The sequence below is a fragment of the Phalangium opilio genome, unplaced genomic scaffold (assembly GCF_054372755.1).
Source record: "Phalangium opilio isolate 3A_F unplaced genomic scaffold, DU_Popi_V2 ptg000079l_1, whole genome shotgun sequence".
Lineage (NCBI taxonomy): Eukaryota > Metazoa > Arthropoda > Arachnida > Opiliones > Phalangiidae > Phalangium > Phalangium opilio.
In genome coordinates, this window is record NW_028324187.1 from 6,090,547 (window position 1) to 6,110,209 (window position 19,663).

Here is a 19,663-nt window from a genome sequence, read left to right on the forward strand (position 1 = left end):
GGACAAGCACTGTAATTTAGTAGAATCCTACTGTTGCAAGTGTTTTATTGAGTTTTTATTGATGAAAATAATTCTTTATTGCTTTGTTACTATTCGTAATAGGGGGGAAAGCACTGTAATTTAGTAGAATCTTACTATCTTCAATGGTTTACTGAGTTTATCAAGAAAATATCAAGTAAATCATTTGTTAAAGTAACCTTGAGTTTTATTGGAATAACTAATTGATTTAAATTAATTATATTTTGTTTCGAAAACAGGGGGGAAACCACTATAATATAGTAGAATCCTACTACCTACAGTATTTTACCGAAAATTATTTCCCTGAAAATAACTCTTCAATTTGTTGAATAACATCGTGTATAATAAGACAAATCAATCGCTTTCAAAATTTTTGACATCCTTATTTTGTAACAGGGGGAAACTACTACATTACAGTAGAATCTTACTACACCAGTTATCTAAGGAACCTTGTGCCCTAAACGTGATAATTACTCAAATGTTCGTGTTGTTACTAAAGTCACGATAATTTAAAATATAAAAGTTTCAATTAAGCGAGACCAATTAGCGTTTAAAAGAATGTCTAAGCCTAATTATATCTAGAGGTGACATAAGGAACTTTCGTTTCATTGGATAATTTTCTAGTTCATTAATTTTAACTAATAAGCGAAAGTCGTCGTAACGCTACCACCACCACGCAATATTCTCAACCCTTTAAGCCTAACCAGGTTTCTGATATCTTTAGATAGATCTATTAGGGAATTCAAATAAGGCTTTAGAAGATCATTATGCTAAATTATTCAAATTTATATTACGGTATCCTCACCACCGGAAGTAATATTACAGAGATCTTTTATAATCCGGAAGTAGATTAACATGAAGCGGAAATAGAGTTGATATTAGGTATTAGGGTGTGTTTGGTAATACGGGATTTTTTTCATGTCGGAAATAGTAATACAAAAAGAAATATGAAAATAAAAATAAAAACACCCAGTTTTTAAGTTTTTTTTACTACGGTTGAAAAGTTATTTGAAAACATACAACTATAGATAGGCCTAGCTAGCTGTTGTTGTCCGTTGTTGAGTAGTGCATTTTAATCGGTTTAACCCAAGGACCAATCAAAAGAATTAAATAAAAATAAGACGCCATCAACAAACTCCGGACGGAGTAACATCTTGAAGCAATTTTCATTTTCACACGGAGAAAGTTATGGACGTGTCAAGGTTGCGTACATTGTATTAAGTACAGTTCTTCAAGATTAAACACTCGCCAACTCTTAAAGTGGAAGCTTAAATTAATTTCTCTAAAGTGCATGCCAAGGAGGTTTAAAATTTCCCAAAGAAATTCATACGCGATTATATTAAACACATTCTATACTTCTAAACTACAGACTTTTAAATTAACAACTATTACAATAAAAACAGGCCGGTACCGAGGGGATAATCACTCTAATTCCATTTGAATGGTTTAGAATAACTCTTTTCAAAAGGGGCGGGGCGTAGTATCGTCTGCTTGATTTAGGTAGGGTTAAGATTGAACACTGATTGAACAGTATGCTATCAGTCCAGCACCAATTTGGATGAAGCTTCGTAAGTTCGTATTGTTTGAAGACATATCTTAACTTTGTTGTATATCTACATACCAATCAACATGGTACTCAACACACCATACTCTATTGTACCCCTGACATTGAATAGTGTGTATTAATTTACCATTGTTAATGGTATCGGTTTTAAAAACTCGACAGTTTAAATTCTTTTAGTACAAGTCAACGCAGAGTGACTTACACCTCGCCTGGATACGCTTGGGTAAATCCAAGAACCCAGAAACATCCCGCACGACTTAAACTTGTCCATAAAATGTAATTAACCGCCATTCTTTCAGTACGGTTTACTTTAGGGCCAAGTCAACTTCGTTATTAACATACTATCATTCAACTTAGTATCAAACCGGTTTAGGGTAATGTTTCTCGTAAAAAGATTTAAAAAGTTATCGTTGGTAAAATTTCTGAGGATAGTTTGCAAAAACTGTGACGTCTACGTTTACGTCATATTATGAAGTTGAACATTAGGGGTTTTTTATAGTAGAAAAAATACTAAAAAGTTAGTTATGGGATGAACCTTGAAAGTGTTTCTTTCTTCAATTCTTGAGATGAAGATCTTGTAATATAATATAATAAAGGATGTGCTTTTATAGTTTTATGCTTGAAGATGAATTAAACATTATTTTCTCTAGAAGTGAAGTGACAGTACCCATGGCAGTCTTTGAATGTCTACGGAGAGTTAAGGTTTCTTTATTATTATTATTTTTTCGGAAGTTCTAGGCTACCCAGTGTTTTGCATATTTTCCGATACTTCAGAGGTGTATTTTTAATTAATGAAAGCCAAAAACGAGTTGGTAATGAATATTGAAACAAAAAAGCTACATCCGAATGGAATTTAAACGACTTTTTCCAAGAGAAAATAAACTCCATGGGGTTTCGCCGACTCTTTCATGTTGAAATTGCTTCTCATAATGGAAATGAAGACAGGCAGGTGCCTGGATAGAAGAGTCGATAGGGTTATTGCCGTCTTGGTTATTTATCGAGAAGGGGCTTTAAAAGACCCCACCAAATATTTAGAACACTCAAAGAGCGTCCCTGACTCCCTGTATCTCTTATAGAACCATAGTTAGCAAGTGTCGTGTAAATGAGCTCATGGATGGGACGTTTATGAGCATTTTTCTTAATTACTCGAGCCCTGATTGTCGAAACCCAAAGTTATTGGTATCATTTTAAAGGGGAGAAATAGGACTATAACATACTCAAAGGACATCCCTGTATCTCTTATAGAACCAGAGTTATGATACTTTAAATGAAAGCGTGTGTCAATAAGTTAAGGGTTGGAGACGCCTGAAGGTGTTACGCGAGGTTCTTGCGTTGCTACGTACGTTATTCTTGGCTGTCTAACTTTTATTGAAGGGTAATTATTATACAGTGTGTTGAGACAAGCGCGAATTCGCAATTCCGAAACTAAATCGAATGGAATTTAGTTAAACAATAAATTAGTCAAGCATTCCACCGGCAAGCTTCTATCAAAAGAAACTTTTCAATCTGTCATACCCAATCAAAACTAATAGGATGAATTAAGGCGCCAATCATCTCAATGATCTCATATCTATAGTGAAGTTAGCTCCCAAATTATTTAAATCCAGTAATGAAATTCCCTGATTTTTAAGTTCCTGATATCAGAACCATGTCTTCCCTGACCATACATATCTTTCAGACAAGGAGGATTCATACCATTTACACAAGAAGACATGGCTTTTGACATCACCAGGGAATCTGGCCTCCTTGTGTAAATAGTATGAATACTCCTAGTCTGTAAACTATGTATTTAAACCCACTTATCATAAATAATTCCCTGACCACTTAAAACCACTTATGATAGAAAATTCCCTTAAACCGGAGTCAGGTTATCCCTGACAACAATCCAGACGCAACAAGAACTAACGAAATTTAAAAATCCCAGAGTACTCATTCGAATCATTCTTCACTCAGTGGTTTTTGCTGACAACCGAATCAGGTTTTCCCTGATAACCCCGAAAGTACTGACGTAACAAGAACCGTCCGAACGTACGTACTTCAGTAACTAACGGGGTACGTTGACTTTATTTTTTGGGGGGTAAAAAAAATGTAACACCAACTACGAACGACTGGTTTTAGGCTTAGTAGTAGCTTTCCTACTACAATCAAACTCCCAACCCAACACGACAAGTGCTTGCACGCATGGCTCATTTTCTGGTTTTAAGAGGACCCAACCAATACCACCACCACCATCATCATCGTTCCCCTATCCTATCCTATCCTGTGTTATCTCCATTGCCGAATTTTTGGTCCACCCCCTTCTTTGGTCCCCCCTCTCTCGTTGAACGCAATCACTAGGAAATAAGTTTCTCAGAATCTTAACTCACTCGGTCGCTAACTGTTCGTTTTAAAACGTGGTGGTCGTATCGTGAAGTCCGCGTACATTTTAAGAGGACCAGTTTTTTTTTGAAAGAATCTTTGTGTTACATTACAACAACCTTAATTTCGTTTAAACCGAGGCTTAAGTTGAAAGAAAGTTGAGTAATTTAATTACTTGTAATTTTTCTTAAAATTCGAATTAAGAAAAGTCAACCAAAAATGGACGAAAATTAAACATAAGATACTTAAAATAATCTTACGGAAATGCGACGTATTTTGCGGGTTAATTTGAAGGAGATTAAATTAATTATACGTAATTAAATTTGATAATATTAATTTCTTGAAGGATTAACATCGCAAAGAAAAAAGTAAGTTTCATTTTTATTAAATTAACTACTTTTAAAGTTAATTTATCTATCAGTGAATTTACCTACACGCTTTTAACGAATTTTTATTAGTGAATTTAAGTTTTTAATTATTCTCGAATTACTTAATCAATCCTAAATTTAAATTACTTTACACCTTAAATAAAAGAAAACGGCCAAATGGTAGTATTCCCCCTCCACGGATTTTTAAAAGTTTGTACTCATTTCTGATAGTAAATGAGGTGGGGAACACGATGCCGTCAAAATTTTTCACCGCAAATGATTTTTTTAAAAAAAAGGTAGCACATATTACTTATGGTTGTTTGTATATTTGATATTTGGGGCGCATACACTTGTTTAGATTATGTTTGGGATATTTTAGGTTCAGGTTAGGTTCAGGTTAGGTTAGGTTAGGTTAGGTTTAGGTTAGGTTTGGTTAGGTTCAGGTTAGGTTAGGTTAGGTTAGGTTAGGTTCAGGTTAGGTTAGGCTAGGTTCAGTTTCTATTAGATTTCTCCTTTTCCAAAATATTGCAATTTTCATAAAAAAAAATTCAAAAAAATAGAAATTTCAAAATCATTTGCGGTGGAAATTTTTAACGGCATCGTGTTCCTCACCTCATTTACTATCAGAAATGAGTACAAACTTTTAAAAATCCGTGGAGGGGGAAATACTACTATTTTACCAAGAAAACAAGTTGGTTAACGCATATAGTAACAATAGCGCAACCGTTTAAAGGATAAAAAAGTTAAATATTAAATCGCGTGATTTTAGGTCAAACCACTTTAAGCCTATTTTTAGAAAATCCCTATTTAAAAATCAAACAAATTTCTAAACTCTTAACTTTTAAGTTTGTGAATTACAAAACGGATATAAAATTTTGTCTAGGCCCGAACCTACGTAACTTTTGAGAACGTTTTAATAAATATATTAGAAGTTGATTTCTTAAAAAAAAAGAAGAAAATAAATTATTTTAAAAGCGTGTTTTCATAGAAAGAGTATGTGGACAGAACAAGTCATAGATACTTAAGTACTTAAAAGCAAAATATTGTTCAGTTTCAATGATTCTTATCTTAGGAAAGCTTTCTTTGTAAAAAAAGGGTTTTATCTGTAGTTTTTCTTTAAACTCGAGCCCTTTAGCTTTTGTACTCGAGTTTTAAAATCGATGGAAGAATTTTGAAAAACATTGTTTGGAAAAACAACCCAAAAAATTTCCTAGATATGACCACGAAGACTAAATAAAGACTCATACATAGGTCAAAGTTCAATCAATGGTCATTAAGATAACCATCCAAAAGAACAAATACTTCAAAAGTAACTATAGCGAAAAATAATCCCTTTACAAATACAAACACGTGCAAAGTTCAAGGTTCAAATTGTTGCTAAGCCTAAATTTCAAATACCCCTTTTAAAATTCCATATTTTTAAGATAGGGCCAATGAAATTCATCAAATAGATTCTGATTTTAAAGGCATATCTATAGTATTTCAAAATGGGGTAAACAAGTCCCCCGAGAGGCTACTCACCACTGTCAAGTGTAGGGGATTTGAAAACTTGAGTGTAACCCTTTCAGTATAGAGAGCTTTCGTTTGATTCACATAATTTACTCGTCAGGGTGTGATTAATGTAGAATTAAAGCTAGAACCCACGTGAACAATATGGCTGCCAGAACAGTATTAAGACTTTTGAAGGTATGACGTCCTACCAACTGAAACTCTCTATAGTCAAAAGACTGCGCGTGCTCCGATTACACTTGAGTAACTACCCCCTCGATATTCGCCAAGCTTTACCAAACTCGAAAGGAAATATTTCATACCGATAAAAACTTCAAAAAGAAAAAAAAAATCAAGAACTCTATAAAACATTCTTTTCAAATTCCATTGGTGTACGAACAGGACGATCTAGATCTTTAATAAAAGTGTCTTTAAGAAAATGGTAGCCTAAATTGTGGGTGCACCAACCAATCTAGGTCGTCGAATTAAGGTGGCAATCAAAACAAGTACACCATTTAAAGACAAATAATTCATTCGTAATGTAAAGATGTAATTTGTCTTTTTAACGAAAACAACATCTCCTCGAATCTCGAACGTCCGGTATACCGTTCCCGTTCAAGGTCGGTTAGGTTCGGTACGGGGGTGGGATGTCAGGTGTCCAGCTCTTTCAATAACAAAGAAATCGGGGATCATTCTGGGGCCTGGCCAGGCAGGTTTTTGGGACGTATTATTTGTAACCCCTCTATTTCTAACTGTCAAATGTTATTTATTGGAAAATGTTTTTCAATGGAAAGTTTTCTGGGGTAACAATATGCGCCCACTTTAGAGAGATAAATATTTATGGACAAAGAAGCCTTGACCAATGACCTCTAAAAGAGTTCCAGGAAACTTACAGAGGAGAGAACGACAAGTGCCTGAATTATTTGTAAAGGGTAGTAGAATTTAACAGGAAGTTCGTTAACGGATCTATAAGTTAAACATTATGATAAGTCTAGTCCGATACTCGTAAAGAGATATTAACATTTCAATAAAACAATGGATGTAGTATGATTTCAACTATAAACTAGTGGTTTCCTACTACAATGTTAATATTAGGGAAATATACGTTACTTAAACAATAGGAACGGTCAGATTGTTTCCACGGAAGGACTTTTATCATACCGTTCCCACAGTGTTACCAGATAAAAAATCAATCAGTTCACTTCAGTTTCAATCAGTACTTGACTGTCAACTAGGTTCACGAATGGTCTTAACAACACTCTACATACTGAAGATGGGAAACTAATTACTTTTCTTTAGTAGCGTACAATTTAAATTTGAGTTCTTCCTACCAAGGAGTACAGAAGGAAACCACTAGATTACAGTACAATAATACTATCCTATCTTGATGACTAATTCTTATAAATAATTGAGATGTTTATGTCCCACCCCTCGGGGGGAGAGGGATAGAAGATATCTTCAATCTCCCAATTTAAAATGAGGTCATCCTACTTATTAAGTAATTGAGTCAATTAAAAGAAGTACTCCATCATAAATTGCGATCGAATCCCGGACCAAAACCCACGGGAAACCAAAAATATACAACAAAAATTAATAAATTCTGGTGACTTATTTAAAGGTTACAAAACCGAAAAAAAAATGTATATATAATGTATATTCAATTCATAGGAAGTAGTTTGGTTACGGGCCACTTGACAGGCACTGTCAGTCAGCTTAAGGTAGCGTACTATAATACCCGAAACCCGCCCGGCCCGCTACAAATTCCCCCAAAAACTGTTGTGGATGTGGTGGTTGGTGGTGGCGTTTGTGTCAAAAAGTCGGAAATAAACAATAGTAAATATACGCCCTTACGGCTATAATGATACACGCTCAATCTAGGCCTCGTGTCTATCCCGAGGGAATAATCACTAGGCCTACTTCCTTTAGTACGTACAGTTTAAAAGGTTCATCTCTTAGTGAAATGAATAGTGGTTAGTCCCTCGTTCACCCTTCTATTCATATTTTTCGGTATACGGCATTTTTATTTGAATAAATTTGGTTAAAATATAAATTTTAGTAATATACCACTCCCGGATCATGGAACCTTTCCGGGAATTTGTAAAGAATTTTCGGGGAAATTCACGTGACCCTACAAGCTGCGCATACATGAGCGTTGTAATGTTTCCGATTGCACGTATTTTCTTTTCATGAGAGCGTGTTTATCACTTAAGAGATACGTAGTTTCGAAGAAGACTTGGATAAGTTTGTGCAATCCCACGAATTGAGCTATAACTTTGGTTTTATCAGAGATAAATGAAAATCCTTCGAATATGTCATAGCCCTATTATTCCTAATTCAAAGGATACTAAATACTTGGGGTTAATACAACCGGGACTCGAATAAATAAGCAAGATGTAAGGGAAAGGACACAGCAGCTTCAATTGTTTTATGAAATTCCTTGTTATAACTTTGGTTTTATCAGAGATCCTTCGAACATGTCATAGCCCTATTATTTCTAATTCAAAGGATACTAAACACTTGCGGTTAATACAATCAGGACTCGAATAAATAAGCAAACATTTCGCGTACACAAAAACATACACGCACAAAGAAAACTCATAATTTCTTTGAAAACCTAGCTACGCGCAAAGCAATTACCCTCTCGCCTCATTGAGCGGCCAGCCAAGTAACGCGGGGGTGGATGAGAATCTTTGTAAGTACCCCCTGGCCAGGTAAGAACGATTACCTTGGCACACAAAAAATATACACGGCTGAGACACGCGTAAAAAAACGCCAGAAAAACTGGTTAAGCATAGCTATAGTACAAAAGAGTATACAATACACCTGCTTTAAAAGCTTCTTGGTAGAAACTGGTGTTTTGCACCCATCCCCCGGTTAACTTTAACTTTAAAATGTCGTAACCCCCTACCAACCTACAATTTCATGGGAAAATCCTTGAAGGTGTAACTTAAAAATCCATTTGTCAGCCGAAGTTGATAACTATTTTGGTCTACCGTCAATTGGGGTATTAGGGTAAAGAAGCTTTGAATGAAAATAAATATTCATTGGACCACCATAAGGGGTTGGGATACTGATAGACAACAGTCAGGACTCAGTTTAGGGATGTCAGTAGCGACTACTGGTAATTCTTTAAAATATGAACGGGGGAATTCCCTTAAGGTTGTTTAAAAGTCAATATTCTATTGTCCTTTATAAAATGATGTCAAATATTTTGTTGGGCTACCACAAATCAACTACCAAGCTTTTTGAAAAATGTTCTGCGTAACTGGCAACTTTGAAATATCATAACTCTCTTTTAGCACCACTTAAAGGAAAATCCTTTGAAATTCTGGTAGCCCTAAAAACCCACTATCAAACGATACTAAAAACTTGGAGCTGAACCAATCCGATGTCGAGATAATGGACATACTGTTTACCGTACCCAATCTACTTAAAATTCACCAAAACAAAATAAGTCCCAAAAATTTCCTTATAGAGAGACAAAAACACGTACTGTGAATTAAATCAAGCACTTTTAAATAAGCATAACCATCTGACTGACCGCCAATAAATACTAAGAAATAACCCAAAACATAATTTAAATAATAAAATTTAAACAAAATTAATTTTCGACTTAAACCGTTTTACTTTAGCCCAAGGCATAATATTAATATTTCAAAAAGTAGTAGTGAAGGACTCGAAGGTTAGAAGAAGAAAAAAACTATATTTTCAAATTATTACAAGCCTGGGCAACTAACAGGAATAGTTAACTAATAATTTTTAATTTTTAAAAGAGAGTGTCCTTCAATACCCAGAGTAATTTGTCTCTCAGTAAACGCAACCCATTACACGTATATTTTGTAATCTATTTCACGAAAATAATTTTCAATTTCGTTTCGAGGAAATAAGCATATCAATTGTCTTAATATTATAACACGACCGTATTAAATTAATAATGAATCAAGATAAATTTCGTAGCGTTAAATAATTTATTATTCCTGGAAGGGTTGAATTAATTCGCGGAAAGAAATTTCCGAGTTTGTTTTTAAAGCATTTTTGGTCTCTTCAAAGCTAATTAGCATAGAATTCCTACAGTGTAGTGGTTTCTTCGCCTCAGCGAGCAGGCAACGCATTTTTCACAAATTCCGCGAACGAGGCTGGTTTAAGTCAGACAATTTTAAAAATTTGTGGACTATATGATTTGGGAAAAAGTTAGAAAATTTAAAATTTTTAATTTAGTCTAAATGATTTGGCAAATGTTAGAATTTTCTTTTTTAATTTGGCACAAAATATTAGACAAACGTCAGGGTATTTTAAAATTTGGGCTAAAATATTAGACACACCTCAGGATATTTAAAATTTTGGTCTAAAATATTAGACAAACGTCAGGATATTTTAAATTTTGGTCTAAAATATTAGACAAAAGTCAGGATATTTTAAAATTTGGGCTAAAATATTAGACACACCTCAGGATATTTTAAATTTTGGTCTAAAATATTAGACAAACGTCAGGATATTTTAAATTTTGGTCTAAAATATTAGACAAAAGTCAGGATATTTTAAAATTTGGGCTAAAATATTAGACAAACGTCAGGATATTTTAAAATTTGGGCTAAAATATTAGACAAACCTCAGGATATTTTAAATTTTGGTCTAAAATATTAGACAAAAGTCAGGATATTTTAAAATTTGGGCTAAAATATTAGACAAAAGTCAGAAAATATTAAAATTTGACCTAAAATATTAGGCAAACGACCGGATATTTTAAAATTTGGCCTAAAATATTAGACAAACGTCAGAAAATATTTTAAAATTTGGTCGAATATATTAGACAAACGTCAGGAAATATTAAAATTTGACCTAAAATATTAGAAAAACGTCAGAAAATATCTTAAAATTTGGAATTAAAGATCAGAACATAAATTCGAACAAATCGGGAACATGACGAGAATCCTATAATATTAACACAAATATCATCGTGGCAACCTTGGAAGAGTGTCGCACCGTCATTCTTGCTTCCAAATGTCACCTGACCTGATGTCACCGAACGAATGTCATAAAACCTGTGCATTTTTAGCAAAGGGAGAGAGAGGGGGGGTTGAATATGTCACATGGTACTCTTCCACCGTATATAGACTACGGATCGTGTAGTATTGGGTGGGTATAGAGTTTGTTGCGAGAAGACAACAAACAGCTAGTGTATATGTTGAAATGGCAATTAAAAATAACGAATAACATCTAGTACTTGTAATTGTAACTAAGGTGTTCTCGTTTGAACAAACACGCGATCAGATCACATCATTTAAGAAATTATAAAATAACCAACCATGTTATTATGTTGATCATGGAATTTCGCGTACGTTCAAATGTACGTATCTAAGCTTTATTAACAAAACATAACGCGTTTATGTTGCCTGCGATTTCAATTAAATCGCAATTCTTTATATATATTTTAAATTAAATTAACTCCTATACAGATAATTGGTACTATAATTACAATTACAATCATAATCATCTGTCAATCAACGGTCATTGCGAGTCCGAGATGTCCACCGGTGAAAGACAAAGATTGTTCGTGTTCCAGTTCCCTAATGAAGGTTAACAATTTACCCGGTTTCGAAATAATATGCCAGAAAGATGGCGAAAAGGCATTTTACTTGGAATTCAATCCTAACACAATTGAACTTGAATGCGGTTCGCGTGTGCCTTTTAAAGACGATATGTTCGAAGAATACGATATCCGTTCCAAGAACTACGTATTTGTCAACTGCCCTTTACCCAATATGACAATTACTAATATGGTCAACAGCGTTGACATAAATTCCTTATCCTTTACGTGCGGTGGTCAAGAATGTAACCAAACTCAAATCGACCCAAAAATCTTTAAAAATTTAATCACGTTAAAGGGTTTTATCTTAAGTCATTTTCAGATTAATTCGTTACCAATTGATTTATTTAAATACACCCCGGAATTAATTTCCGTGCGATTAGATTTTAACCAATTAAAAAACGTACCAGAAACCCTGTTAGAACACGTGAGTGAATTAGAGAATCTTTCGTTATCTAATAATTTCTTAACATCAATTCCGGCATCGTTCTTGCGAAATCTGACGAAATTAAAGATGTTATATTTAAATAATAACAAATTAACCTATTTAAGTCCGGGTATTTTTAAAGATTTAATTTCCTTGGAGGTTTTTAACGCGAAAGATAATCTTTTGGATCGATTAGACCCCTATACTTTTGCTAGAAACGCTAATTTAAAACAGATAAACATGGGTGGTAACGCGCTGACTACATTAGCAGGGTTCTCATTAGCCAATATGACTAATATTACTTCGATTGATTTGAGTTCCAATACAATCTTGGGTAAAATCGACTTCGAAACATTCGGTAATTCCTTACCAAATTTAACAGATTTATATATTTCTAATTGCGATTTAAGCGAGCTACCGGGGACATTATTCATGGCTCTACCGCGTTTAAGTAAGCTCGATTTAAGTTTCAACGCCTTTAATTACCTACCAGGTAATCTTTTCGAGAGAAACTCGCGTTTGACCTATTTAGAATTAAGTTTCAACAATTTATCCGTCTTACCCGCACAAATTTTCCGTAACCAACGAGCATTACAAACACTAAACATTAAAAAAAACGCCTTCACTTCAATTCCAAAGGAATCCTTATCCAGTTTAGAATTTAGTTTAAAGACATTGAATATGGATAAAAATAATATCTTAAGGATATCAGCGGGTGACTTGGATGATTTAAAATCATTGGAAATACTGAGTTTATCACGCAATTTAATAACGAGTTTACCGCATTATCAAATGTTCGGTTTGGAATTACGTAATTTATCAGAAATTAATTTAAGTTTTAATAATTTGAGTGAGTTAGTTGTATCTAATTGGGAAATATATACGTCGTTACGGAAGCTGGATTTAAGCTATAATCGAGTAGGGACATTTTCAATACCTAGATTATTCAGTATTGGAACTGAAGTGAATTTGATGAATAATCAAATTCAATTTGTCGATTGTCAAGATATTAAAAATATTGACGATGCCTTTAATACCGATGATGACACGATAAAACAAAAGAATTACTACACAAGCGTATTTAGGCTCAGTTTCAATCCGTTTAATTGCGATTGCAACTTATTAAAATTTAAAAAATTTATGGAATGTCCCTTAAATACGTATCGAAGGAAATTATTTCCAGATATGAGGAATTACCATTGTAACAAACCGAGTAATTTAAAAAACAGTACGTTAATTACCCTTGATGATAACCTATTCATTTGCCAATTATACGAAAATTGCCCCATTGGATGTGATTGTTATTTAAAAGCCGAGGGGAACGTTACTATCGTCGATTGTTCGAAAACTGTTAAAAAGATTACTAAATTACCCTCGGAATTACCATTTAACACGACGGTACTTAACCTAAAGAATAATTACATAACATCCCTAAGTAATTCTATGAAAAATACAACGTGGAATAAGTTACGCGTTCTGAACTTGGCTAATAACTCGTTATCATTAATAGATTACGAATTACCATTATCTTTAGTAACGCTAACTTTAACTGGAAATAAATTACAATCGATACCGCAATCGTTTAATAATATCGTTACGAAAAATAGAGTTAAAATTAGTTTGGGTAACAATCCCTGGGTCTGTAATTGTTCGGCGAAAACTCTTCGAAATTTGTTGAGTTTTCAGTATGAAAGTGTGGAAGATTTTTTGAACATAACTTGTTCGGCCCCCGAATTTTTAAAAGGCAGGACAATGGAGAATGTTACGGAATGGGAAATATGTCCCGGTCCCATATCCAAAGGCGAATTGTACATTAGTTTGGCTGTAATCGCGGCAATTATCGTTTTATTATCGTTCATTTTATGCGTCTTGTACTACAGAAATAAGAGAACGATAATCGCCTATTTGTACATTCACTATTTTAAAATCTACTCGATATTTTTTAAAGAAGATTTTGACGAGGATAAATATTATCACGCTTTTATATCGTACAGTTCAGCCGATCGTGACATCGCGTTAGCGTTGATTGACCAATTGGAGAATGGAGCCAAAGAACCGCGTTTTAAACTATGCATACACGAAAGAGACTGGCAACCCGGTAACTTAATCACTTACAATATCGTTCATTCGGTGCAAAATAGTCGCAGAACGATACTGGTTTTATCGGAAGATTTTATCAAATCGGTTTGGTTTCAGTTAGAATTTCATATCGCGTATTATCAAATGTTGCAAGATAAAATCGATCGATTGATAATTATCGTTAAGGGGAAACTTCCCGATAAAGACGATTTAGATAAGGATTTACAAATATTACTGATGACAAAAACTTATTTGGAATGGGGTGAAAAATGGTTCTGGGAAAAATTGAGATACGCCTTACCGCATCGAAATGTTTTGAATAGCCATAATAACAACAACAATAACAATAATAACATGGGGGAGATATCGCAGGAAAATGCAAGTAACGATTTAGTAAGAAAAATTGAAGGAAAAATTATGGAATTAACAGCCACGAGTATGCAATCACCCGTACCCGTGTCTTTGGGATTAGATTGTGGTGAAAATATTCAAATTAATAACGAAGATATTGAATTGAGTAATCAATTGGAAATTATTCAAAATATTAACAATAACAAAAATAATAATAATAATAAATGCGGAAAGGGAATTTTAAATCTCCAATCTAATTACGTTCCTAACAATAATAATAATGAATCTAGAATTTAAATGTACTTAACTACTTTTATTAAATACCCCTAATTTTGTATCTTTGCCATTTAAAATAAAATTTTGTATACAATTTTTACTTAAAAAGCGAAAAATTCACTGATTGGTACAGTTACAATTGGCGTTTAATTGTAAGTAAGTCTTGCTAATAATTTGCGTATTGCTTATTTTCCCCACAGATATGTCTTGTGCGCTTTTTATGACGGTGGTAGTATGTCTTTACGTCTGTTGGAGCGTTCCCGGGGTCAGGGGTCAAGAAGGTCAACCAAATTGCAAAGCTTACCAAGCGATGCCAAAATACCACAAGTGTTTCTGTGAAAACGACGAATTAGGCCATAACAGTTGGTCAATCGAATGTTTTAACGACTACCAAATCAAACACGAGGGGAATAAATTCATCGAAGTCACTTGTTACGACACATCCGTTTCGCCACTGGAAGAGGACATGTTTATTAGCTTAAACATAACGAACATTGAACATTTCCGGTTCATATCCTGTCCAATGCCGACGCCAGAAAGCAACTTAACTTTGAACAAAATTCTAAATGGAATGAAAGTTACGACTCTAAAACTGGAGCTACCGTCAAAGTACGACTTCCCAGATAATTTCTTCCAGGGTTTGGAAACAATAAGAAATTTGCGCTTAAGTCGTTGTCAAATTGAGGAAATTTCCCCCAACTTCTTTCAAAATTTAACCAACTTAATATCGTTGCAACTGAACGAGAACAACTTGTTAACTCTACCAGAAGGTCTATTCGACAACTTGGACAAGCTACAAAATTTGCAGCTAAGCGGAAATAAACTGGAAACGTTACCTGGCGAAGTCTTTCGAAATTTAACGAAGTTGGAGTTATTGTACCTCTACAAAAATAACCTTAAAGACATACCGAACAATCTCTTCGCTAACCTGACCTCGTTGACCACTATTGACTTGACCAATAACGAGATTACGACTTTGGAAGCGGAAACATTCGATTATACGCCATCTTTGAAACATATCAACCTTAAAGGAAATGACTTGGAATCATTACCGAGTGGATTGTTTAAAAACAACAAGGACTTAACTGAAGTGATTCTGAGCGGAAATACTAAATTAAGGAACATCTCGGAAGATTTGTTCTCAAGCGTACCAACGTTACTCGTGGTTAAAATGAAGGACTGCTTTTTAAACTCAATACCAGATAAGCTCTTCGCGAATTGCACAAGTTTGAAAAATATTTCGTTAACCAACAACCATTTAACGAACTTGCACGAGGATTTGTTTCTTAACTCGGATAATTTGCTGGAGGTCGAATTAAGTTACAACAACATAAGCGAGATCCCCGTCAATTTGTTTAAACGCAAGTACAACTTGAAAAAGTTAACCATTTCGAATAACAACTTGAAAGAGTTGAAAGTCGGCGTCTTCAGGCACTTGATCAGTTTGCGAGAGTTGCAAATGAACGATAATCAGTTGGAAAGCTTAAACACTTCAATTATGGAACCATTGAAAACCCTACGAATATTGAAGGTGGCCAAGAACAAAATTAAACATCTGGTCGGAGTACAACCCTTTGGATTCTCACCACCCTTATCCGTCCTTGACTTGTCTTTTAACAACTTGTCCGACTTGGGCATCACTAATTGGAACTTACACACTGAAATACGCGAAATATACTTGCAAAATAATAACTTCAAGTACATTTCAATACCGACTTTGGTATCGGCTGATTGGAGGATGAAGTTACAGAACAATAAAATTAGCTTCGTGGACTTGGGTTCGATTCAGGAGATTGAACAACTATTCCGAATGAATTTAACTGGTAAAGTCGAGAAACCGAATAAAGGTCATGTCCTTTTAGGGGGTAACCAATTAAAGTGCGACTGCAAGTTACTGAACTTCGTGGAATACGCCAAGAAACGCGATAGTACAATACAGTTCGACGATTTAAACACGGTTAAGTGCAAACCGGACGAAGACGGGCTACAAGAACAAGTACCCAAAATGGTCTTAACCAAAAACATTGACGAATTCTCTTGTCCAATTACGGTCAACTGTTCCTCGACGTGCAAGTGCGATTATAGAGCCGTTGATCGCGCTGTCATCATACAATGTCTCAATTTAACCGAATTACCATCGGAAATTCCTTACAACGCCACGGAAGTTTATTTGCAAAGTAACCAAATCTCAAACCTAACTGGATTAGAAGATGACGCGTGGTCCAACGTTACCACCCTAATCCTAGACAACAACAACTTAACCAGCGCCGATTGGAGTTGGCCCCCAAATCTAAAAATATTATCCTTGCAATATAACCAGATTGAATGGCTAGGGGATGAAATGTACGATTACATTACGAGCAAGGACAACGGCTTCCAAATGTACTTGAGTAACAACCCATTCTACTGCGACTGTTCCACAAAAATCTTAAAGGATTTCCTACAAACTAACTCGAAAAAGATCGGAGACTTGGAAGCCATATACTGCGCCAACGAGGTTTACCAGAATGGCACCAATACCATCCCGCAAGTCATAAAGATCTCGGACGAACTTTGCCCTCAAGACAACGAAGTACAAAACGGATACTTAATCACCCTCTCCGTCGTATGCGTCTTATTAGCTATGAGTTTATTCTTTGTCTCCATCTTATATTACCGCAACAAACAAGTAGTGTCGGCGTACATCTACATTCATTTCTATCGAGTCTTTGTGTGTTTCTACAGCGAAGAAGAATTGGACGAAGATAAGACTTTCGACGCGTTTGTCTCGTACAGCGGCGCTGATCGTGACGTGGCCCTTTCCCTCATGAAAGAACTGGAGGAAAGTGACCCTAAATTTAAGCTATGCATCCACGAACGCGATTGGTTACCAGGTAACCTTATCACTTGGAATATCGCAAATTCGGTTCAGAACAGTCGAAAAACTATATTGGTTTTATCCAAGAATTTCTTAGAGAGTTTGTGGTTTCAAATAGAGTTCCATACGGCGTATTATCAAATGCTTGAGGATCGTATCGATCGACTTATCGTAATTGTCAAAGGGGATTTACCAAAGAAGGAAACTTTGGATAAAGACTTACAATTCCTTTTGTCAACAAAAACATACTTAGTTTGGGGGGAAAGATGGTTTTGGGAGAAGTTAAGGTTCGCTTTGCCTCATCATAGAGCCTTACCGGAAAACGAACAAAAAGCCTTAAGGCAAAGACCTAACAGTACGTTGTTAAAAACGGTTGAAGACAAGATTGCCTCATTGACAATAACCAATGAAAGCGACGGGAAACTAAGCAATTACAAAAACGGACGCGCCTACATAAACTCTACCATAACAACTGAAGACGAAAACAAACCACCACCGACAACTAAATCGATTAACAATAAACCTAACAATAAAACGGTAGTAGAATCCCAAGAAAATTCTATTAATTTGAGGGAATTGAACTCGAGCTCTCCTGTACCACCAGCTAGGCCTAAACGTTCGCCACAACCCATTTAAATCGCGCGTAAACCAATAAAGCTAGGATTTGCTTTACCGCGTGAAACACTGGGCCAACTGCGCAGCCATCAAAATGGCTACGGTAAAGGCAAAGGCAGGCGCTCTATGAGCAATAATATTTATTGCTATTGTAATTATAACTAAAGTATATAAATTCATACATATATATATATATTTACGGAGGAAAACTATTGTGATACTTTAAGAAAGAAGAAGGTACGCGAAAGGAAAATACTTTTACAAATATCTAGACAAGATCTCAACGATCAAATTAATTATAAGGTGACCAATTTTCTTTTACAAAATGGTTAAAAACTTTTTAAAAATAACCTCATTGCCCGCCATATCATTAATCATGCCGGATTATTATGTAAATAATTAAAAATATTCCCGATCATTATGTGTACCTTACATTTGCAATAAATCTGTATCACATGACATAAACTTCAATATAAACTTCTGATCATGCGCATTTCGAATTGGGGGTGGGGAGTGTCAAGTTGTCAACGCGACAACGCGTTACCCACGAGTGTAGTCAAGTGCATACCCCCCGGAATCCTTAAGTACTTGAATAGACCTTTTCGCAAATTTATGCGCGCATGCGCTTGTCGTGAGTCGTGGATAAAATAGCAGACGACGCCATCGGTCTCTGGGGAAATAGCTGGGATTGTAGAGAACGGAGTAAATTTGAATCTAAACTGTGATAAACTAAAAATATTGGAACTTAAAGAAGTTTGTAAAAATATGGGAATTATATTTAAATCCTACTGGCGAAAACACATGCACATTGAAGCTTTAAAAAATTATAATAATGAAAATATTTCCCTTAATAGCCAAGGCTTAGTGTCGGCTTCATAAATAATGTCGGTATCCAAGCAGCGCCGGGCAAAACCACGAGAGCAACCCGTCAAAAAAAGAGCGCTTTCCCCGCGAGGGCCGCCGATTCCGGACGCCACTAATTTGCATAAGTTTGCAGCAAACCAATTTTTTGCATAAGGCCGCCAATTTCAAAGGTTTGCTTCTAAAATACTAATTTGCATAAATTCTACAAACTTTTTCTTGCATAAGGCCGGTATTTTCAATAGTTTGCAGCCAATATACTAATTTGCATAAAATTCACCAGCAAACCTCCCCGTGCATAAGGCCGCTTATTTCAAAGGTTTGCCACAAGAATACTAATTTGCATATATTTAACGAAAATTCGGTGAAACTCATGGTTTTTTCAAGGAAACCTATTAAATTATTTGCGCTCATAATTTAGGGAATAGTTTTAAACCATAAATCAAGGGTTTCACAGGTTTCAAACCAAATTTGTATTTTGCATAAAAAGTATAAAACAAGCAAACTTGATGAAACTCATGGTTTTTTCAAGGAAACCTATTAAGTTATTTACGTTCATAATTTAGAGATTAATTTTATACCATAATATCAAGGGTTTCACAGGTTTCAAACGAAATTTGTATTTTGCATAAAAAGTATAAAACCAGCAAACTCGATGAAACTCATGGTTTTTTCAAGGAAATCCATGGAGTTATTTACGCTCATAATTTAGGGAATTAAGCCATTATATCAAGGGTTTCACAGGTTTCAAACCAAATTTGTATTTTGCATAAAAAGTATAAAACAAGCAAACTCGATGAAACTCATGGTTTTT

The 19,663-nt window shown here is 34.9% G+C and overlaps 2 protein-coding genes across 2 annotated transcripts in view; one reads left to right on the forward strand and one right to left on the reverse strand.

Moving 5' to 3' along the window:
* The window catches only part of LOC149654448 (uncharacterized), a 35,315-nt gene that overhangs the window by 2,805 nt on the left and 12,847 nt on the right, over positions 1-19,663 (reverse strand). The window lies entirely within an intron of this gene.
* LOC149654449 (uncharacterized) lies at positions 5,962-18,453 on the forward strand. The gene is made up of 4 exons (XM_089845194.1): positions 5,962-5,994; positions 11,253-14,534; positions 14,650-14,668; positions 14,717-18,453. The coding sequence occupies exons 1-4, from the start codon at positions 5,962-5,964 to the stop codon at positions 18,007-18,009; spliced, it is 6,627 nt and encodes a 2,208-aa protein (XP_089701320.1). The 3' UTR covers positions 18,010-18,453.